At 45.0% G+C, this 23996-nt stretch overlaps 1 protein-coding gene across 1 annotated transcript; it reads right to left on the bottom strand.

The window, feature by feature from the left end:
- Positions 1–550: 550 nt before the first annotated feature.
- ADAL (adenosine deaminase like) lies at positions 551–23899 on the bottom strand. The gene is made up of 10 exons (XM_066592516.1): positions 23587–23899; positions 16029–16159; positions 15008–15068; positions 12532–12616; positions 11966–12047; positions 11415–11541; positions 8505–8585; positions 6706–6832; positions 4131–4231; positions 551–953 (listed from the first exon to the last, which is right to left on the bottom strand). The coding sequence occupies exons 1-10, from the start codon at positions 23635–23637 to the stop codon at positions 753–755; spliced, it is 1047 nt and encodes a 348-aa protein (XP_066448613.1). The 5' UTR covers positions 23638–23899; the 3' UTR covers positions 551–752.
- Between the last annotated feature and the right edge of the window lie 97 nt (positions 23900–23996).

The raw sequence follows: 23996 nt of genomic DNA, 5'->3' as shown, positions 1-23996 counted from the left end.
TTTTTTTTTGTCCCTTTAGGGGACATCCACAGGGACCCATCAGGACCCCTGATCACATTCCGGGGGTCCGATGGTGACAGCCCTTTACATGCTGCAGTCACATAGACTGCAGCATGTAAAGGGTTAACACAGCAGAGATCGGAGGTTTTCTCTGATCTCTGCTGTAACAGCTAGTACCTAGCTGTCCTCTGACAGCTAACAACCAGCTCTCCCTGCCACAGAGACCATTGGCTTGCTTCTGACAAGTCGATGGTCTCTATGGCAACTTGAAAACAAAGCAGGAGGTTGCCGACATATCGGCAATATCTTCTGCTGGTTTTTCAAAGCCCTTGCTTTGTTCTCTGTGGGGCTGTGCAGGCAGAGCACACTGTCACAGCTTGTGGCATTGTGCTCTGCAGCTCCCATGGTGATACATAGCCCGGAAATCTTCCGGGCTATGTTGCTATGAGCAGTGGAGCTCGTCCCCGGAAATTTTCCGGGCGTGCCACTCAAGGGGTTAAACCTCCATATAACCAGGTGCTCCATAGGCAAACACAGACAACAAGACCTATTCATTAAAACATCTGTTTTCTCATAGAGAGAATCTTTAAAGGTAACTGAAGCAATTGATATTATACAACAGAAAGTACTTGTGCATTGTAGGAAGTAGTCTATAGGTAGTAGATGGATGCCGTCTCTTTGGGGTTTAAGCTTGCGGGAAGAACTATCTTCCAGTCCCTGAGCTTGTAGGGCAGTACTATCGCCAGCGGATACTACTGTACATGTCTGAATACCTCTGGCTTCATCGCTCTCCACGTCTCCTTCAGGTTGGTTTTTACATGTTCTGGAGCAAAGATGTAGTCGATGGCTCGGTTTGATAGGTCCCATATTTGTTGCGGGGTCAGGTTAAATGTCTTTGCAGCAATTTCATACTCCAGGGAAAGATCTGTAGCGAAGACGCCTTTATCATCGGTCTAAGGAAAAAGAATATACTCCTTCAACAGCATACAGAGAAGCTAACAATGTGCATAGTGGTATTTCCACTAGTGGCCTCATTTATCTCCAATTACCTTTACTTATCAGTTTCATGATTTACGCAAAGCCGGATCTAATTTCATCCATACTCAACTGCTATGACCATGATCAGAAATGTCATAGGAAACATGTGCTGCAAGCTTTTAGTCAGTTTAGAGAGAATTCTGTTTTTTCACCACCTCTTGAGTGGCATACATATAAAACCAATACTCTACATCAAAAATGGTGCGCATCTTTTGATAAACTTTTTGGAGTCTTTTTTATGTACCATGTACTTCTAGTTGCATCAGAATTTTGCTGCATTTTGCTTAGTAAATCTCCTCCTTGGTGGTATAGTTTTAAGATAGAACTATGAGCAATGGTGTGAATCGCATGCTACTTATAGTGGGCAGAAGACATTGGGAAAGATTAATCAATGCACCAAGAAAACTGTATTGGCATAATTGAACTGAAAGAGGACATTCGGCACACTGTCTACCACTTTTCACTTATTGCATTACTTGTATTTAAAATTTGTGTTATATGAAGAAGGGTGAGGGAATGTCATTCCAATCATACATGTTGGATTTCCACTTTCCTACAAAGAAAAGTTCTGAGGAACAAAGGCAGGTAATACCTGGCAATGTCCAGCAATGTGCCCCATACTCCCAAAGGTACCATGTTGGAATACGTATCAAATATTACCCTACTACTCCAGATACACTGCCAAGGTAACAGAAAAGTAAGGAATGAATGGAGCTCACTAATACTCCAGCACTGAGCATCCATGGCCGTCCTATCTTGCATGGTAAGCTGGAAGTGCTGATGGTGCCTGTTGCTACTAGCGCCTAAGCAGGCCCGACAATGCTCATCTCTACCTTTTGTTAGCAAGTGTAGTTTCTACAAGGAGTAGTCATTGGAGAGGCCTAAGGACATATTTACATTCACAGACTTAGGTTTACTTCAGTATTGATGGATTCTATCAAATATATTTTTGAATGAGGGTTTCTTGAAAGTTCTCTTCTCTTAAACACTGAACATTCTGGAGTGAAAGTTATCAATCATTCAAAAACTATTATGTTAATTGCTTTACATTGTTTTGTCTATCATCTTGGTGTACAACATTGATTTATGGCAAGAAACTAACATTGTAATATACTTGGCTGATTGGCTATAGTACTTTCTGTGTCCAGAATCTCTGCACTTACTGAAAGTCTACAATATCTATGAGGCGTGAAAGTATGGGAGCTTTCATTCTCACTGAGCATCATATTAGGGCAGTATTACCACTGCCTTGGACCCTCCGGTCAGAGATACCATCAAAGCTGGTTTTTCTTATGTCCAGATGCTGGGTGGAAAGCAGGCGGCCCCAGTTATAGTCAATGGCGTCCTACCGATGCTTTTTGGCCCAGAGATGGAACCGTTCAGCCACAGGGATTCCCCTTTTCCTGCTCACTGAACAGTGCAGGAAAGCAGAATCCCCACTGCAAATGTGAGAGCAGCCTGACAGACCTTTATAGGAAGGCTGCCTGCACAAGTACATGTACATAGATCATCTTCTGGTAAGTAGTATCCTCTGTAACACCACAGCTTGATAGGAGGCAGGATTGCTAAGTCTTTAGTGTAAAATCACAATTATATGGTCTTAAACAATCTGCTGTGTGTAGTAAGGCTGCGGGGTGGAGGGGGGAGAAATATGGCTGCAAGGTCTAATGAAATAGGAAATAGTAGGTCATGTATCACAATATTTGGGCAGTTAGATCATGGGGAGCTCCTCGAGGAAACCAGCCAGGATCCTCTACTAGTGGATGAAGAACGAGCTGGGTGAGATATCCTGCATGTAGGAGAACATCTAGTACCCCATTATGGAACTGAATTCAAGAAAAACGGACAAATAGAGATGAAGCCTAGAGAAGGGGAGACTGAAAGATTGGGCGCCTGCAGTTTCAGCACTGTTTTCACTGCATGTGTATGTGCATATGCTTTTTTTGCACGAGTATTCACAGCTTTTTTTCCACATGCACAAAAAAAAAAACTGCAAGAAAGACCATTTTATTATAATTTTTATATGCCGTTTTCTGGCTTCATATGTAAAAGTGCAGTGAATACACATGTAAAAATGTATTTGTATTGACTGCCTTTTTTCTCCTTTTTTAAACACTCCCATAGACAGGGATGGGCGATGTTACTCTGCAATATGCACTGAAATATGACATGCTGCAATTTTTTTCATGTGCCTGAAAAATGCATGTCAGAATACACCAATGGTGTTTTATGCTGTCCATATTAAGGGCTTATTCACATGTCTGTATATCAGCCGGGTTTTCACAGTGTCCCTTTCCGCAGAGGGAGGAGGCAGGCTGGGAGCAGTGCGCTGAGCTCCCGCCCCCTGTCCGCCCTTCACCACTATTTGCAGCTGGAGGCGGCGGGACAGGACGGAACTTAGCTCCGCCCCCATCCCACCCCTCTCATTGTAAACAGTGGAGAGGGGGCAGGAACTCAGTCCACTGCTCACAGCCCGGCCCGCCTCCTCCCACTGCAGAAAGGAACATTGTGAAAACCTGGCTGATATACGGACATGTGAATAAGCCCTAAGTCTGTTAAAAAATATGGACACATACAAATGCAAAAATACGCCTGGGCGAATGAGTCCAGCATGCATAGATGACGCCTTAGCCTGTTCGCACACAGCAGCACGGCAAAGCAACACGATGTTCCTTCCATTTTCAGCCGCAGCTCCCTGCAGCCGACAGCGGGGTCTAGCATACCTCTCCTTGATGAGGTGCGCTAAACGCAAAAAAACAAGCAGACTCCGCTCAAAAGGCTTCATCGAAAACAATGGGAGCCTCTAACAGCGTTAACGCTGAAAAAAATGGCAGTGTGAGAGGGGCCTAAACCGGAATGCACCTAGAATATGTATTATACTGTATGAAGTTAGCGTGACAATCTTTTTTTTCCTTGCAGCATGATTTGCACTTTTTGAATGCATCCTTGAGACCACTGTACATCTGTAAAGTCATTACTCGATGCAGTAATTTGGCAGGATACATACTGCACCTCATTACCAGCCTCATAGAACTGTTTTATATTCCATTCTATTAACGTTTCATGGCTGTAAGAAAGAAGCAATAACTTACACACAACACAGATGGATGATCCAAGCTGTACCAGAATCTAAAGTGATGCTCTTCATATGATGGGACAGTCTGTCCTTTAACATTGGAGGTCAAGCAGAGTTCTAGGCAGAAGAGTGATCACATATATTATTATATTCTAGCAGTCTGTAATTCTATTCATTTCCCGCTGACATTTAACACCTGGCTAGCGGCAATTTCAGGAGAACATGAAGCTGAATAAAAAATGGAGCACCAAATGTTATCGTCTAAAAATACCAATCTGGTCAGGCTGCTCATTACTTAACATTCAGAATACGTAAAGAAGACGGGGACTTGATATTTAGCACTGCTAAGAGTCACAATGGAAGACAACACGCGGTTAGTCATGGCTGTGTTTAACAGAAGTGATTTGATTGTGGCAGCTGAGTCATTGCTTTAGATCCCAGCGAGGCTGATTCATTTTTGCAGATAATTTCAGGACAAATCTACATTTAGTACGACCTTGTATGTAGAAAATATCTGCACGTTCGAGGCTTCGGACAACCGGATTCCATCAGCGCACGAAACTGCGTAACAGGTCCATTTCTGCATGGAAATAATTGCAGAATGTGGATGACATTAGTTCAAATGTCCTCCACATTCCCAGACTGTAATCTGCTGTGGATTTTCCATGCCCAAATCCACAAAGGAAATCCGTAGCATGTGTTTAAGTACCCTAAAGGTTTTCTTCTGCATCTCTCAGTATATGCAGTTTAAGGGTGCATTCACAGGGGCGAAAAAATTGTACAAGTTTTTGGTGTGTTGCGAGACTCATGCACAAAACTACAACCCATTATTTGCAATGGTCTATTTACATGGGCGAATTTTCTCTTGACGCAATGCTGCAAGACTGAAAGATTTGCAGCATGTTCTATTTTCATGCAAGTCTCCCCCACATTGCATGGACATGTGCGAAAAGATGTCAGTTGCTTGGCCCACTCAGTAGTGGCCTTGCTGAGCTAGGTAGAGACGAAAACTGGCCCGATTGCTGAACCCGCTGCTTCAGAAGTGGTTTTGGTTAGAGATTCCATTTTCCTATAACGCATGCCTTGAAAATATGGAGCACCTGCCATTGGAAGGGTGGTGTGTTTCGCTAAACATGACACTGGTAGATCCACTGCTGGTGAAGTCTACCACTTCTTCACTAACTCTTCCAGAAAAGGATACAGGAGGTCCAGATGCTTAGGTTTAGTGAAACGTTTGTTGGGAAGGTTCGATTTTCTGGTCAATCCATTGTCGAGAACTGCAGGAGGGGCAAAAGAGTAGGGAAGCTAGCCGCCTGGCAGAACTTACCAGATCCGGAGCTGGTCAGGGGAGCGATGCATTGATGGATCGCTGCAGGATGGTCTGCAGCCCATTATAAGGAGTGAGGCTCTATAGAATCAAAGTGCATGGAAAGCACCAAAGGTCCCAGCAAGTATGCATGAGAGGCTGAGGACGGAGAACAGGAAGAAACTGATGTGAGGGTTGCCCTGCTGAGGAGAAATCACAGGAGCCAATGGGAGCCCAGGAATGAGGCACACTGGGCAGTGACTAGAGGAGAGGAGAAGAAAGCACTCCCTTAAAAAGAGAGCCGGGATTGGAGGAGACCAGCGCGATTGAGCCCACCCAAGAGGGCAGGCAGACTAGGCCTGAAGCCAAGGGCTAAATTTACGGGAATTGCCAGTGGTCCCCTGATGAGGGGGTTTTCCCCGCTCTGAAAGGCAGTGGAGAAGAGAAGAGGCTGGCACCAGATGGGAGAACACATGTAGCATGGACAGCAACCCTGAATCGGGACACATCACCCAGCCATGGAGCCACCACCACAGGCCATGTGGCACGTCGGGCCAAAAAATTTAGGAAAAAGAACGCTGCAGCTACATGCGACTGGCCTTTTATTTTTTTCTTTTCTGGGTAATGAGGGGGGTTATAGTAGGAGTGAGAATACTGATCTCGCTGAGGGATATACTTACCCTTTTGCCGAGAAAGAAAGGGGTTCCAGCAGTGTACACCCCTGTACACGTATGCCTTTAAATAGGGAGGAAGCGCTCTAGTGAAAGGAAGGCACTATCGCTGGTGGGTCACGTTCAAGTTAGAGCTTGGACATGTGCCTCCTTTTCTTCTGAGGTCTGGGCAGGCAACAGAACAGTTAACAGCAAGCTTTGTATTCCTGAAGCCCAAGTAGTTCTTGAAGACCGGCAACAAACAGATCTGCTTATTATAGACACCAAGCTAAAACTGGTTAGCTTAGTGCCTGCAGGAGGAATATAGCTAGTAGGAAGACCTAACACTTTGTCTGCTTAGTGTCTGCCTCCTAGTTGTAGGAAGGTCTTCAGCTCTGTCCCCCAATGATAGGGACGAGATGTCAAATTTTGAAAAATGTAATTTTTTCAAAATTTTCTCTAAATTTTGGATTATTTTCTAAATATATGTAAAACATACCAACCAAAATTTACCATGGATGTAAAGTAAAATATGCCATGAAAAATTGGGCTTGGTCACATAGGCCAAAACTGGTTTGGGTAGCAAGTGGTTAACAGAAAAAAAATAACCAGGGCTTCTTCAACAAAATACATACCCATGGGTATGTGATGTTCCTTCACCACTTCAACCACCTTTGGAGAGTTACAAAGGAAAGTTCCATGTCCTATTCTATCTGGTGGAATCCCAAGAAGAATCCCAGTCTCCTCTTCTTGACTGGGCACCTACAAAATGAAATTGCTTATAGAGTATACCTGTAAATCAGCATCAATTGTCGTACCTCAGTCTAATGAACAACATTATATGCGGAAGTCCTAGCCTGAATAAAGGGACACTTTATAACACTTTCTTCTTTAGTCCTGCTGATTATATAGAATCATGACTTTCTGTCCTGAGTGCAAGACCCTGTTTTTGGCTAGTGGTTAGTGCTAAATATTTTTCACAAAAGGGTATTTACCTAGGGAAAAAAATATGGGTAGGGAATAGGCTAAAATAAAAAAATAAGCACTACTCATCCATTAAGTTGCCCCCCAACCAGCACAGCAGGCCCAGAAGCTCTTGTAGCTGTCACATCTCTTTTACGTGACGTCTGCAGCCGGTCACAGGCTTCAGGGATGATACTGCTAAAGCCAGTGATTATCTGCTGCAGTCACATGAACTATGAATGACACATGGCTGCTGCAGTAGGTTCAGAGACCAGAATGGCAGGAACGGGGCGACTGCGCTGGACTTGGGGAAGGGAGATTTAGCAAGTGAGTACTGCAATTTTTTTTTATTTTAGTCCATTCCCTGCCCATAGGATTATTTAAGCAACAGTAAGAGTTGCACACTCCTGCTTTCTCCCACGCAGCCTAGCTTCCTGTCACAACATGGAGGGATTGGATTCATAGCTGCAATCGCACATCATCTTTAGACTGCTAGATTATAAGGTCATAATATTTTTTGCTATATATTAGTTGGCGATCACCATCAGTCTACCTGCAGGATGCTGTAACCCATGTCAGGGCCAGTGCCTTCAAATGCCTAAATGTCCAAAACTAAAATTCTTACGTTTTGGAATGCTGCATTCTACAGGTATGGTCACACGGACATAATGCCCATTGGATTTTTCCGTGTGGATTCTGCCTGAAGCTCCATGGCTAAGAAAAGGAAAGCTGCACTGTGAATGGTTGCTATGGGCAACACAGATTTTCTTTTGGATAGCTTTCATAACAGTGCGGTACTGGGCTCATTTTTTTGGCCCACTTTGTATATTCCAGGATCGCTATTCATAAACTCACCGGGCAACACACGGGTATATCACCTAGTACTTACTATAAAGATTCTGCACAACGACGCTCCTGGGGCCTTGTCTGAATATAAGGATAGTCACATGACTGGGCTGGTCACATGGCTGTCATTCCCTAAAAGTCCTTTAGTAAAGGACTGCCTGCAAAGTCATGTCACACTAGCAGCGCTGCTATTGTTACCCTAAACTTTACCACTGGCAGCTGCTCATGTTTAGGGCAGTCGTAGCATTAGCATGACATAAATGTGCTGCTGACTGTGACATGATTATAGACCTATTACAGTCCAGGGGCCACAATAAATCCCCATGTCATTGTTAGAAGGCTGGTTAAAAGGTCTGACATTGATTACTACCTTCTAATAGGTGGCACTGTAGAGTAATTGTTCCATCTTTCCATTTGCATAAATTTCCCAGAGGAGCATGCATGGCTTGATAAGTCTCCTCGCACCTACTAGATTGCTCTCCCTAAGGAGAAACCTTACCCCTTCTGACCTAGAACATAGATCTAAAAAGTGAAATGCAGGAAGTGGTTTAATGGGCTAATTCTACACATACTTTTATATACCCCTTAACACACGAATCTCTGATACTCTGAATATATGCTGTACCTCTGACAAATGAAGAGCTAGTTTCAAACCAGACTTTCTAGCTTCAGTGAGGGGTTCCATGAAGTCTTTTCCATGTCCAACCTGAAATCAAACACATTACCATCGTTCAAATGTATACAGCAAACTATACAGTTGATCAACTCTAATCACATATTAACCCTTTTCAATCCAATTTTGGATTCAGGGTTTCCTAAAAGGCTTTCTCTTCTTGCTGTTATACAATGATGCCATCTGCTGGCTAAAGCAAGTGTGTGTGTGCCAGAGAGGCTCCAACAGCGGAGTGGCTGGCAATAGATGGTAAGAATACCCCGTCGGAAGTATTCTGACATTAAAACTGTACAAGATTCGATCAGAATGTAGGAAGATGTCAGACAGTGGATTGGAAAGGGTTAACATTTTCCCACATGATATATTCCCCTGAATGCTGAAGAATTCGTATAAAAGAGCGCTACGTGTACATAGAAGAAAATACGGTTTCTCAAGTCATAATATTAATTTTTTCCAGAATTAATGTTCTGTGTTGAAAATATTGTAACTTGAGATTTAATTCTATGGAAAACTAGTAATTCCTTCTGAAGCCCCACAATGTAATCCCAAAATACAGATGAAGTAAGTCCTTCGATAACACAGTACTAAATAACTGCTAGAGGCTGTAAAACTCATGCCAGGAGCAATAATGTGCAGGAAAAACATAGAAGGAGACTCAGTACTAAACTAGTATTGCTTCCCATTCATTCTCAAGATCGACGGGAGTCCCTGAGATCAAACCCCCACCAATCATAACGTACATCCTAATGATATGCCGTCATTGTATAAAATGGGAATACCCCTTCAAGGATTGCTAGACTGAGAATTCATCAGCAGCCCCCCCCCCTCCCGCAAACAAACATACATCAATGAATGAACCACTATAATGACAAGCCTTCATCCCTCCCAGAGATCTATAACCTGCCATCTTATTACAACGGTCAGTGTGATCCGTCTTCTACTGTTTTCTTTGTTTTTTCTTTCATCGGCTTCTGTTTCCAAAATCTTAGAAATGATTTGACACTTACTGTATTTGCCTTCACATAATGCTGATAAACAGCTTGTGTCTTACGCACATATTCTGATGCAAGATACGGCAGTAATGTTCTTTTCAGTGTACTATCTCACTAACCCTATATTCCCAGAACAGATGGTACACAAGAGATAAGGCCATTTTCCTCCTACTATGATACTGGGCAACATGGTCAGGGGCCTCCTCAAGGTTAGGACATCAGGAAAACATTTTGTCAATGTCCCGCAAGAAGACACAACATTTTCTGCAGGGCTATTTTCAACCGGATTAATAGAAACATCTTAGCTTTCACATTAGAAAACTAAAAATGTATTCTTATTAAAAAAAACAAATAAAAAAACGCTCTTCTAGGTTCAGGTTAAAAACACAATAGAAGACATGATGCTGTGCTACATCTGATATAAGACTATCTCAGCAGCTCCTAAGAGACCCCACTAACTTATAATGTGGTCTGCAAAGTCATGCTGCACAACTCGTCAAAAACCTAATGAGGCGCCAAATGCCTTTGTGAACGGAGCTTCAAAAACGCATATTTTACAGGAACTTTTCTGTTGTTTTCTGTGATCAAAGCTTAAAGATATGTTGACACCGTGGATGTTTGTGGCAGATTTGGCATGGAATTAGTGCTGATTCTGCGTCAAATCTGCACCTCATTTTTTTCAATGGAAATCCACACAGATTTTTTTTTCTGAATGTGGATTTCAAATCTGCCCGTGGAGAAAACAATGAAATGACATGTTTAATTTCATGTTGTATCAGCTTTGCAAATATAGCACTTAGATTTGCCTACTGAAAATGGCCAATCAGTTTGCAGATTCGCAGTGCTACATTTACACAGCTACGGGATTCTGCTGGAGTTTTTAGAGGCAGAATCCAAGCGGAAAAAGTTTCCGCCTTGTCAACATACCCTAATAGTTACATCATAAAAAACTGCTGTACCTTCCATAGAGGAGTTTAAAAGGGGACTTGATGTCTTTCTGGAGAGGAAGGATATTATAGGTTATAAATCATAGGTTACTTGGTAATCCGGTTATATAGGCAGGTAGGATTAGGGGTTGATCCAGGGATTAGTCTGATTGCCATTAGGGAGTCGGGAAGGAATTTTTCCCCCCAAAATGGCTAATTGGCTTCTGCTCTTTGGGGTTTTTTGCCTTCCTCTGGATCAACAACACAGGAGGATAAACAGGCTGTACTAGATGGACAGTGTATTCATTCGGCCTTACGAACTATGTTATGTTACTTTGTGTATCAATTGTTCACAATTTTCTTAAGATTTTTGCTTGCTATCAGTGAATGGAAGCAATAACTACAGGGTTACAATAAAAGAAATAGACACATCCAATGTTTTATAGAAAGCCAAAATCCTTCCATGGTTTTTTGGTATATGTCTTTACGTTTGAATGACTGAGTTACAAATGTTCTTTCTGTGAGCCTCTTCACAAACACAACCGACTTTTTCCTCTGCTACAGATGGTCTCCTAGAACTTTCCCTTTTCATAAGCAATAAGGGTCATTAAATGTATTGCTCAACCAATGCTCACGTGATGCTGATGTCACAAAATGCTGCCGTTGCAAAAACCTTCATCCCAACTCTACGCTATTAAGCATACTGCATGTCTGTCCACCTATTTAATCCTTTTGGTTCTATATAATGATGCAAATGTCTATGTCTTTTATAGCAATCCTGTATCTACTTCCAGAGGGTGAAAACTCATCCCAATTACTTCCCGCTGACACAGGAGCAAGTTTTTGACTAACTCTTGTAGCAAGTCATGGACCTGGGTCAATATCACATCGTGGGGATAGCTTTTCAGCCTCTAAAGTCAGCAAATGCAGTAAAATAAACTTACAGTTGGATCACCACTGAGGTCCAGGCCTAAAACAAGGTCACCAGTAGAATGGAAAAACTCTTCAGCTAGTTTAACAGTTTCTTTTGCAACTGTTGGGCCGCCTCGTCTGTCAATGGCTAGTAAGAATCTGAAAAAATAGACAACCGAGAAAGAAGCCAGATGATTCAAGTCCATTCATACAGAATAACATTTACTGCAGTCCAACTGAAAATGACAAGTTATATTGATTTTTTCATTGGTGAGCTGGGGTAAAAGTTATCGTGCCTGCCGAAGTATAGTTTCTAATACGCAATTACAATTCTTCCACTGATTTCTATTAATTAATATAAAAAATAGATCCATCTAGGAAAGTTAAACATTTCAATAAAACTATAGAGAAATTTCGATGGACAAAGCGTAGTCTTGTTCTAAAGCAAGAACACACTTTAATACATTCTCCAAGTAACATATTACAATAGGTTTTCTTTGTGTTGCGCAGCAAAGCAGTTACTGCGGACCAGTGAAAATACCTACAAGTCATTTTAACAGGAAATCATCCCAGTGAGGCGTACCTAACATCGATGTCCACTTCCTCCGCCTTACACTGCTTAATACCTTCAAGCACAGTCTCCACATAGGTTCTCTTTGTCATCCCTGGAAGGAAATCAAGTGATGGTGTGAATGTATATATATCTGCAGCCATGTGATAAGACTAACACAAGGATCACGCAACATGTAAATTGTCTGCTTTTATCTTGAAGAGTTTGAGACATTTATGTAATTACTAGAGATAAGCGAGCATACTCGCTAAGGACAATTACTTGAGCGAGCATTGCCCTTAGCGAGTACCTGCCTGCTCGGAAGAAAAGATTCGGGTGCCGGCGGAGGGCGGGGAAGAGCAGGGGGGAACGGAGGGGAGATCTCCCTGCTCCCTCCTGCTCACTCCAGCAACTCACTGCTCACCCGCGCCGGCAGCCGAATCTTTTCATCTGAGTGGGCAGGTACTCGCTAAGGGCAATACTCGCTCAAGTAATTGTCCTTAGCGAGTATGCTCGCTCATCTCTAGTATTTACCATTCCTAACAAGACCCACTTACATGACATAACAGGAGAGAGGGGTTCAGAAAGATTGCCTATACCTGTGGACGACTCTCTTGGCGTGCTTCGTAATTCTAGGTATTTGACACCATCTGCAGCAAACTCTTTGATAACATCCTTTGTAACCTAATAATAAGTAAACAAGTGAAATAAAGGCATCTATATTTTATGTTAAAGTGTTGTTTTATCTCTTTCTAGGTCAAGCAGTAAGGCTTATGGCAGGTTGAACTTGATGGATGCCTACCACTTCACACTTGGACATTTAGAGGTGAAGTCATTAAAGATGGGCAATCTCATGCCAGTCATTAGCAACAGTGCTCTGGAGTAAGAGGTGTGAAATTTAAGCACATGCCTCATTACAAATTTTGTGCTTGTCTGTACTGTCAGTGCGCTAGAAAAGTAAATGTAGGCTATAAATGTGCGCCATCATTTTCACCAGGTGGAGGTTGAGCTTATGGGATCCCAACCTAAAGGGAGAATAAGGGTCCACGTCCAATCCGAATGCTAATGCCTGGATTGTGCTCTTCCTCTACTACCTTCCATGGTTGTTCCGGGCCACTTTGTACTGTCCATAAATCCACTTTTCTTTATATACGGGGTTCCCAGATGTGAAGTTATAATTAGAGATGAGCGAACGTACTCGTAACGAGTACTTGCACACCCGAGTACCGCCATTTTCGAGTACCGCAGTACTCGCGCGTAAAGATTCGGGGGGCGCCGTGGCGGCACGGGGGGTAGCAGTGGGGAGTGGGGGGGAGAGGGAGAGAGAGGGCTCCCCCCTGTTCCCCGCTGCTCCCCCCCCGCACCGCCGCGCCTCTCCCCGCCCCCCGGCGGCCCCCGAATCTTTACGCTCGAGTACTGAAGTACTCGAAAATGGCGGTACTCGGGTGCGTAAGTACTCGTTACGAGTACGTTCGCTCATCTCTAGTTATAATCTATCAGGCATTTCTGAAGTATACTATAGATAAGCAATGAGTACCTATTGTCATCAAGCTACTATAACAAGCCAATTACATAGGCAGTTTGCAACTTCACCAAAACATGTTAGAAGTAGTAGAGAAAAGCCAAGAATACGAATGAACTTGTTTACTGTTTCAAGGTAGCAAGAGGAGGTTTTTTGTTGCTTTTTTTTTTTTTGCACAAACTAAACAGGATATAAACAATAAGTGGAAACTGCAAATACCGATAAAAGAAAAAAAAAAGTAATGAAGAAAAATTACCAAGATGGTAGAATTCATATTAGAGACTATACACACCAAATTTTCCTAACCCGATTACCCAAGGGGAAACCACTGAAAATGGTTTCCACTCCTGGAGAATCATGAATGATATTGCTGTCCCTAAGAAGCTTGGTGTAGAGGTGCGTAAAGCTTCTTTAATTCTTGTCCAGTGATATCCCATGGCTCTGATATATTTACTGCCTTCTTTAATGTAAAAGTAATAGGTCTTGATGCTGCTGTGTTCTGGTGAACCCCTGATCAGGCTCAAGAACAATGATATAAGCAACCCCAATATCTTCCCTGGAGCAGAGCTTTGTGGCACGACTACATAAAAGCTGCTTCATACAACAGTGAGCCAGAATATACTGAGAAATTGTATCTACTTGCAAGGGTTTTTGAAACATTCTCTCACAGATTAAGTTAGCCCCCTTAACACTGTAGCACGTACAGTTACATTCTGCAATTCTGACAGCGGCATTTAAATGCCCCGACCAATGTTCGGGGGGCCCATACGAGGCTGCCATTGCAGAGTGTCTATCAAGCCATGCCCGTGGCGTGGCTTGATAGAATACCCCTCAGATTGTGATATGATGTAATGCTATGGCATTACATCATATTGCAGCAGCGATCAAAACTTCACAAGTTCATGTTCCCTGTGCGGACTAAAAAAAAAAAAAAAGAAAATAAATTTTAAAGAGTTTTATTAAATATTTTTTTAAAGTACTAAGTTTAAAAAAATTACCATATTTATAATAAAAGGATCTAAATAATAAAACAAAAACACAAATAGGATATCGCTGCGTCTGTAAATGTCCGATCTATCAAATGTAACATTATTTACCTCGCATTGTAAGCACCGTTAGTAGTAAAAATAAAGAAAGCCAGAATTGCGCTTTTTTGGTCACCCAATCTCCAAGAAAAAATGTAATGAAAAGTGATCAAAAATTTGTATGTATTCCAAAATGGTAGCAATAGAAACTACAGGACGTCCCGCAAACAATGAGACCTCGCACAACTAAGTCGACAGAAAAAATAAAAAAAGTTATGGGTGTGAGAAGATGGCGGCAGAAAATAATTAAATATCTATCTATCTTTAGGGAAAAAAATAAAGTAGTACAGCACAAAAAAACACTATATACATTTGGAATCGTAGTAGTCGCATTGACCCTATAGAACAATGTTATCATGTCATAGAAACAAGCCGCACCCAAAAATGGCGGAAGGTCAGGGTTTTTTTTCCCGTTGAAATGTTTTCAGTTCCTTATATGGTTACTTGATAACTATAGAAGAAACTTACCAGTAATATATCTTCAGCTGTGTCTGTGATCTGGTGAATGATCCGGAACATTTGAAAACATCTATGAATAATAACATGAGATGAAAGAGAGAAGAATCTGTTATCACTTGTAATTAGAGATTAGCGAGCACCCAAATGCTCGAGTCCGCGTTATTCGAGGTGAGCTTTTCGTAAAATTCGAGAGCTCTACTCGAGTAACGAATCCCATTGACTACAATGGGAGACTCGTCTCTCTCTCTCCTCCAGACAAAAAATTTTCCATTGACAAGCACTGCAGCGCGGAGGGGCCAAAACAGGCAGGAGCCAAAAACTGGAGAGAGGTCGAACACAGCGTGATGCTCGTGTGAGTAGCGAGCACCATCGAGTGCGCTAATAATCGAACGAGCATCAAGCTCGGCAGAGTATGTTCGCTCAACTCTACTTGTAATCCCAAGTTCCTAACTGCCAAGACAATGTACAAGTGCTGCAGATGACAGCCCCCGCCTGTGGAGGAGATCTGAACATTACTCAGTTCCTGCATATGGTCATTGATCAGAGGTGCAGATTTGTAAACCTACAGCATGTAAATATCAGTTATGTATTTATCCCCTTTCAATGTAGTGAAATCTGCAGCAAAAGCTGCCTAGTACACATGAAGATCCTGTCCGCAGCGAGGAGCAGGAGTGGTAATAGAAGCACAACGGTCCCATTGATTTCAATAGTAGTGCTCCCACTTCCTCCCCTGCCCGCTGACACAACATCCAGCCCACTGCACTGGCAGTGAGCAGATGATCAGCTGGTGGACACGGATCCTGAGCAGCGCTTCCTGTCTTATCAACTACTGACCACCTATACAAACAATAGGCCATCAGCTGAAAAAAGACAGGAATAATTAACAAATGGCTGTGTTCACATCCTGCCTTGTGGTCTAAGTCCTGGGCAAGCTCCTGGCAGAAGGTAGTAATAGTACAACAGCTGCCTAGCTTCAAGTTAACCCCTGGAACATAGAAAAGTATGTTCAGTGATGGGACAAGATACTTACTCTTCTAGAGTCCTTTTCTGTCCTTTATCTATCATTGTCATTCCATTCTGGATCTGAAGGTGGGGCTTTTGGGCGATGAGCTTCTTCATGGTGGCAGAACTTATTGAGCCATTCAGGTGGGCATGCAGCTCCTATAAGAAACATAGCAGAATACATTGTAGATCTTTGCAGAGGTTTCAGCATTCTAGGAACAGTCGATAGATATATTGTGATGGTTACTGCAGCTCAGGCAGCTTCCAAGTCAACGGAGCACAAGTATTGCCTTCCCCGTTCACATCCTTGCGGTGGCCTCCGAGTGTAAAATAAGCCCCATTACTCTGCAGATCACCGAGGGCGTCCCCGACAATTAGAATGATCATCGTTTTGATTGGAAACATAGTGCTGCATGCATCACTGTCCCACCTGCAACAAGACTGATGTGAACTGAGCCTTAACCCTTTCCAATCCACTGTGACGTCTGAAGACATGATTTAAGGCTGTACAGCTCCGATGTTGAAAGACGTCTGTCGGGGTTCTCTTACTGTATATTGCCAGCCTCTCTGCTGTCGGAGCCTATCCAAGGTGTCACCTCATGCATGCAGTACTGGCTTTAGCCAGCAGATAGCGCCGTTGTATAACAGCAGAAAAACAGTAAGCCCCCCGAATACAAATTGGATTGGAAAGGGTTAAGAAAACCACTAAAGATCATCTGGGTAATAATAATAATAATAATCTTTATTTGTATAGCGCCAACATATTCCGCAGCGCTTACATAGACAGGGGGGAAAACAGAAAGACAAAATACAAACATTACAGAACCACGGTTACATATAGTAATCAGTTGATGGAAACAATAGGGGTGAGGGTCCTGCTCCAACGAGCTTACATACTACAAGTAATGGGGTGATACAGAGGGTAAAGGGGCTGGAGATGTGCACAGTATGGCGAGGTGGAGAGTGAGCGATGCTATACACAGACAATGGTCAGACATTTAGCCGTGTGACGACAGAAACGGTGTGACTGCAGGAGCGGTTTATGATGGCTAGCAGGGATTGCAGTCAGTAGGTCAGGGAGCATGTTATCAGGCGGAGTACAGAGGGGTTTGTTTAGGGAATTCGGTATGCCTCCCTGAAGAGGTGCGTTTTTAGAGCACGCCTGAAGTTCTGCGAGTCCTGGATTGCTCGGGTAGCCTTTGGTAGTGCGTTCCAGAGAACCGGTGCTGCTCTGGAGAAGTCTTGGAGGCGGGAATGAGAAGTTCGAATTAAAGGGGCGCTCAGTCTGGTTTCATTAGCAGAGCGGAGAGCCCGGGCTGGTTGATGGATTGAGATGAGGGAGGCGATATAGGGTGGCGCTGTACTGTGGAGGGCTTTGTGGATGAAGGTAGCGAGTTTGAATTGAATTCTGTATTTAACGGGCAGCCAGTGCAGTGACCGGCATAGGACAGAGGCGTCCGAGTAGCGGCTGGACAGGAAGATGAGCCTGGCTGCCGCATTCAGGATGGACTCGAGAGGGTAAAGTCTGGTGCAGGGGAGGCCGATCAGCAACGAGTTGCAATAATCGAGCCGGGAGTGGATGAGGGCAACAGTAAGCGTTTTTAACGTCTCCACAGTGAGAAAAGAGCGGATTCTTGCGATGTTCTTGAGGTGCAGCTGACATGTTCGGGCCAGAGATTGGATGTAGGGGGAAAAAGAGAGATCAGAGTCAAATATGACCCCAAGGCAGCGGGCGTGTTGTCTAGGAGTTATGGTGGCGCCACACACTGAGATGGAGATGTCAGGATGAGGGCGGTTAGTGGAGGGTGGAAATACCAGTAAGTCAGTTTTAGAGAGGTTTAGTTTTAGGTAGAGAGAGGACATGGTGTTAGAGACAGCGGACAGACAGTTAGTGATGTTTTGGAGGAAGGGTGCAGAGATGTCACGGGCAGAGGTGTATAGCTGGGTGTCATCAGCGTACAGGTGGTATTTGAGGCCAAAACTCCTGATGGTTTGTCCAATAGGGGCTGTGTAGATAGAGAAGAGAAGGGGGCCAAGGACCGAGCCCTGGGGGACCCCAACAGCAAGGGGAAGAGGAGGGGAGGTAGAGCCAGCAAAGGAGACACTGAAAGAGCGGTCAGATAGGTAAGAGGAGAACCAGGAGAGGGCAGTGTCCTTTAGGCCAATGGAGCGTAGCATACTGAGGAGGAGTTTGTGGTCAACAGTGTCAAACGCTGCAGAAAGGTCGAGGAGGATCAGTAGGGAGTAATCGCCCCTCGATTTGGCTGTCAGTAGGTCATTGGATACCCTAGTAAGGGCAGTTTCTGTCGAGTGTTGAGGTCGGAAGCCAGACTGTAGGGGGTCTAGGAGAGAGTTCTCTGATAAATAGCTTACAAGGCGGGAGTAAACTAGGCGTTCTAGTAGTTTGGAGATGAAGGGGAGGTTTGAGATGGGTCTGTAGTTGGCAGCATCAGTCGCGTCCAGAGTCGGTTTCTTTAGCAGTGGGGATATGATGGCGTGTTTGAAAGAAGAGGGAAAGATGCCAGAGGTCAGAGAGAGGTTGAATATAGTGGTGAGATGGGAGATGACCACTGGGGAGAAGGAACGGAGGAGGTGTGAGGGGAGAGGGTCGCTAGCGCAGGTGGTGGGGCGAGCAGAGAAGAGCAATTTGGAGACTTCTTCCTCTGTCGCTGGTCTGAGTACAGACAGTGAGCAGGAGCTAGATGCAGTGCTGACAGGACTAGGGTCAGGGCTAGTCTGGGATTGGGAAGTTATTTCCTGACGGATGTCGTCTATTTTCTTTTTGAAGTAAGCAGCCAACTCTTCAGCACTGAGATCCGTCACTGGGGGCTGCGGTTTTGGGCTGAGAAGGGAGTGAAAAGTATCAAAGAGCCGTTTAGGGTTGTGCGATAATGAGGAGACTAGAGAGGTGAAGTAGACTTGTTTGGCATGGTGGAGGGCGAGGTTGTAGGTTCTGAGCATGAATTTGTAGTGGAGGAAGTCTGGTGCCGTTTGCGATTTCCTCCACAGCCGTTCAGCACTTCTAGAGCACCGCCGGATGAAGCGTGTATGAGGTGTGAGCCAGGGTTGCCGTGTTCTACATCGAATGGCTCGGGTTCTGGGGGGCGCTGCTTCATCCAGGGCATGTTTGAGAGCGGTGTTGTAGTGAGCAGCAGCCAGGTTGGGGCAGGAGAGGAGAGAGATGGGGGACAGAGAGGACTGTAGGGATTCAGCAAAGTCCTGGGTGTGAATGGCCTTAAGGTTCCTGTAGGTACTGTAGGTAGGTGGATCTGGAGAGATGGTAGGGAGCGTGACAGAGAAAGAGAGGAAGTTATGATCCGAGAGCGGGAGAGGGGAGTTAGTGAAGTTGGAAACAGAGCAGAGACGGAAGAAGACCAGATCAAGAGTGTTGCCATCCCTGTGAGTGGGAGAGGCTGTGAGTTGAGAGAGACCAAGGGAGGAGGTGAGCGAAAGAAGCTTAGAGGCAGATGGGGAGTTGGGGTCATTAGTGGGGATGTTAAAATCACCTAAGATGAGGGTTGGAATTTCACAGGATAGGAAGTGGGGGAGCCAGGCAGCAAAGTGGTCCAAAAACAGGCGAGGAGCACCTGGGGGGCGATAGATAACTGCTACTCGCATGGACAGCGGGCGGAAAAGCCGTAGCATATGTACCTCAAATGATGGAAAAGTGAGTGAGGGTACAGGGGGGATGACCTGGTAGGTGCATTTCGGGGAAAGAAGAGCACCTACTCCTCCGCCACGCCTGTCATCTGGTCTCGGGGTATGGGAGAACTGCAGGCCATTGTAAGACAGTGCAGCAGGGGAGGCCGTGTCAGACTGCTGTATCCACGTTTCTGTGAGAGCTAGCAGGTTTAAAGATTTAGCAGTAAAAAAGTCATGGATGGTGGGGAGTTTATTACATGCTGACTGGCAGTTCCAGAGGGCACATTTAAAGGAGTCAGGGGAGGCTATGCATGGGCTATCAGTTGGGCTTGGGGATTTTCTTAGTGAGTCAGGTAGGGGGTGATAGCTAGGAGCAGTGGAGGGTGGGCCAGGATTGGGAGAGATATCCCCAGCAGCTAGTAGCAGCAGGATAGAGAGGGTTAGCAGATGGCTAGGAGATTTATGAGGGCGGCTGTTATTTTTGTTAGTGGCACTAGGGGGTTTGAGGCTAAGCAAGAAGGTAAAGAGTGCATGAGAGCTGTGGAAGTGCTGGGAACGATAAAGACTTATTCGGACATCCCATATTTCTGACCGTGTGCAGTCCATGCTTGTGAAGGGCTGCAGTAGCACATGGACTCAATGGGCCTTTTCAGACCTGCAATTTTATTCCCAGACCCGTGGTGCATTTAAAGAAAAAACCCCACAGCATGTGCTATTGTCACCTGTATTACAGAGGAGAGTAGGACACGCAACGTCCTGTGTCCCCTCCGCTCTGACAGCTCACGGACGTGCACCCATGTGCTGCCTGATGAGAGTTGTGCCCGAGAATCTCTGGAGCGACTCACATACAGGTGTGAATAAGCCCAAAGCCAGGCTCACACACTGCAGTTTTATGGATGTTTTTTTAGCCAAAGCTGCAGCTTGCATAATAATAAATAGAATACTAATATATATAATTATTTCTTTCCTTCTACTACAGAGCATCTGCCGTGTGGCAGCCTCCAGCATTAGGGGGGACAGTCATGTTGCCTGCACTGAGAGGTTATGTATGTACAAGTGCACAACTATCCTTACATTACTGTTCACTGGGGTCTTTACTGACACAGCCCCCGAGGACGGTGGGTTTATATCTATACATGTGCCCATACAGCTGTTTATGTTAGGTCTCTAAGTATCCCGGTCCACCATAGAGACCATATCTGCAAGCGAAGTAACACCCAACCGAGTTTTGACACTGTAAAATGTAGCCCATGAGCAGATATATACGGGTACAACTTCATAAGGCCTCCTTCCCACGAGCGTGACGGGGTCCGCCGCGTAATATTACGCAGTGAAGCCCGTCACGGCGCCCCCCAGAGCCCCTATACTTACCTGCGGGAGATAGCGTGAAATCGCTTCCCCGCCCGTCACCGCCCGTCACCGCCCACCACCGCCGCGTCACCGAGCGTGTCACGTGACGCGGCCGGCCGTGTCACGTGACGCGGCCGGCCGCGTCACGTGACGCGGCCGGCCGCGTCATTTGGCGTCAGATGACGCGCGGCGGTGGGCGGGAAAGCGTTTTTTCACGCTATCTCCCGCTGGTTACAGCGGGAGATAGCGTGAACGGACGGCTTCCATTGACTGCAATGGAAGCCGTCAGTGCGTACAGCCCGTCCTCACCCGCAGAAAATAGAGCATGCTGCGGGTGAGGACGGGAGAAATCGCGGTGCGTAATTCCGCGCTGGAATTACGCATCGTGAGCATTGTGCTATTAGGTTCAATAGAACCTAATAGCTGCGGGCAACGCAGCGGATTTTCGCCGCGAATTACGCGGCGGAAATCCGTTCGTGGGAAGGAGGCCTAAAGCTCTATTTACACTACCTTTCGGGCCTTTGTTGAAGGTTCACCTTACTGTTGGGAGCAACAATAGCACAGCATGCATTACTATTCTTGCCATAATAACAACGGAAACTTCAACAGAACCCAAAAATAAAGCCCCATTTACACTCAACGATTATCGTTCAAAATTCGTTCAAACGATGTCTTTTGAGTGATAATCGTTGCGTGTAAACACTTCCATCTTTCCCTCTTCAGCTTAATGATGATTTTTAGGTGAGCATAAAATCAATTGTTCAGCCGGAGAGAGATAGCAGGGACCGCATGCTGTGTTCTCCACATGAGCTGCTGATTACATTGTATTCAGCTGACAGCCTGTGCGGCTAAGTGCAAAGTCCAGACCACATGCTGGGATTTGCAAATAGCTGTTGGAGGCTCATCTACATGCAAATGAAGCTGATAAAGTGCTAATGGACATTAATGCCCATTAGTACTTTATGCAAAATGATCACTAGAACGGTCAATCTTTAAATCGTTTGAAGAATTGTCTTTGCGTGTAAATGATCCTTAAGTCAATAAAGTCCATTATTACCCATTTGGATGACGCCAATGTGATCATATCCAACACTGTAGAATGCCTTTGGCTCTATTGCTGTTATAACATCATTTTTACCAGAATCCATGATAGGTGTGGCTCATCTCGTATGATAAATTACGATCTTGTTTTCGGCATAAATGCTATAGTGATTATAGTGCTGTTGTGTGATATGAGGCTTGTGCAGCTGACGTCCTTGTGTAGCTCCAGCCGTATGATACGCCATAGACCATCACATACATAGGGCTGTATTTACACAGGTGAGTGCCATATAAGTCCGAGAAAAGTGGACCTACAGTATATCACACTCTGCTTCTGCAAGTTTTCAGCGGTTGCAATGCCTTTCCGCTTTAAAAACGCACTGCTTTGCATACGATTTTCGAACTGAAAAGTCAGTCAGAAAAATCAGCTGGAAATCGCCGCCATTCATCTGATTGGCGCACGCACATGAGCTTTTAGTTTTACTCGGACTGATACTGCGAATCATAAAATAAAAAGTAATTGCAGCATGTCCTATTCTTGTCTGACTGTGGTGGGATGTCCGAGTGCGGTCTGATGTGCGAATCATGGGCGCAACTTTTTTATTGCCCGTGTGCATACAGCCTTAGGCCTGTGTCACACTAGCATATGCGTATTGGCAGACGCATGCGCGCTGCATTTTTGCACATTTCGCATGTGCTTTAACTAATTTTTGCACATGCAAGTTGAGCGCAATTGCGAGTGCAAAAAACTTCGCAACATTGACTCAGCCATTGAAACGGCCAATTAGTTTAATAAATTCTAGCTGCCCAAATGTGCAGACACATAGTGCGGCTGCGGATTTGTATGATCAACCAAATCGCACACGCTAAACACAGGCTAGTAAATGTGCCCAATGAAATCACCCGCTTCTATGCACTGCGTGCGAATACGGCTTTACGGTATATTCACACTAACAGTTTTTCCATCCGATTTTCAGACTGAAAAACAATTGTTCTGAAATTGGATGGAAACAACCGCTATTGATGGGGTGACGTCACACGGGCGCCTCGCCACTCAGAGGGCTAGCCCGAGGGAAAAAATATCATACACGTATACATATATACACACTATATGGCGTGTCCTATTTTGCTGCAATATACAAGTAATACAAGTAACCATGGTGACCATAGATTTTTTTTAAAAACAAGCCTCAGGAAGTGCTGTTTAATAATTGTCTAGGATTCAGATACTGAACTGCTAAAAAGCGCAAAAAAGAAAAATTGCATAAATGCATGGAAAAAAAAAATCGCACAAAAACAAAGTCCAACTTTTCATTCCCAGCGCATCCAGCGGCCACGTGCGGCAGTTTAGGAGCCTCTACTGGGGTGGTAGATGTGACCCCCGGGTAGCGCACAGCCCTCCTGCCCCGGACGGATCAGCTGCACTGACCTTGTGCGGATAGTAAGGGCAGCAGCCTGCTAATACCTGCCAGCATTACCGGCTCAGCCGCCCGTGTACCGCAGCCATACCCCCCGCACCGTGTAACCCCCGCCGCGGCCGGGGAGCCTCTCACCACTTTGGGCAGCTCCGTGTAGAAGCGCCGCGCCGCCTCTTCCTCGCACATCGCGGCTCCGTCAGCCGGCGGCTCGCCGACCGTCCTCCGTCCTCACACAGCGCACAGCTCAGCGGCCTCCGCCTCTTCCTCCTCGGGTTCCTCCGCCCCGTCAGCTGCTCAGTGAGATAGGCGCCCGGGCAGAGGTAGTCTGTGCTACGATGGAGTAGAAGGGCTGGCCAGAGCATACAGGACGCTGAGGGCGCTCCTAGTAGCCATTATCCTCTGCTGCTGCAGAACCTCTTTGCTTAAATGAAATCATCTTCCTCCTCAGGCTTCATCTACAGGGACTGAGGAGAGTCCTTAACACAAGCACGCCCCTCAATAAAGGCCGAGCCGCAGTGCAGCCCCGCTCCAATGGGTAAACTTGG

Source organism: Eleutherodactylus coqui, chromosome 2 (assembly GCF_035609145.1).
Source record: "Eleutherodactylus coqui strain aEleCoq1 chromosome 2, aEleCoq1.hap1, whole genome shotgun sequence".
In the NCBI taxonomy this organism is placed as follows: domain Eukaryota; kingdom Metazoa; phylum Chordata; class Amphibia; order Anura; family Eleutherodactylidae; genus Eleutherodactylus; species Eleutherodactylus coqui.
The sequence above is the reverse complement of the archived record's forward strand: the minus strand, read 5'-3'. Positions and strand labels throughout refer to the sequence as shown.

Coding starts and splice junctions, on each gene's coding strand:
- ADAL (XM_066592516.1), bottom strand. CDS start 23,637: ATGTGCGAGGAAGAGGCGGCGCGGCGCTTCTACACGGAGCTGCCCAAA. Junction 12,048..12,531: donor GCCAAGAGAGTCGTCCACAG/GTATAGGCAATC, acceptor ATTTCCTTCCAG/GGATGACAAAGAGAACCTAT. Junction 954..4,130: donor ATCATCCATCTGTGTTGTGT/GTAAGTTATTGC, acceptor CTTTTTCCTTAG/ACCGATGATAAAGGCGTCTT.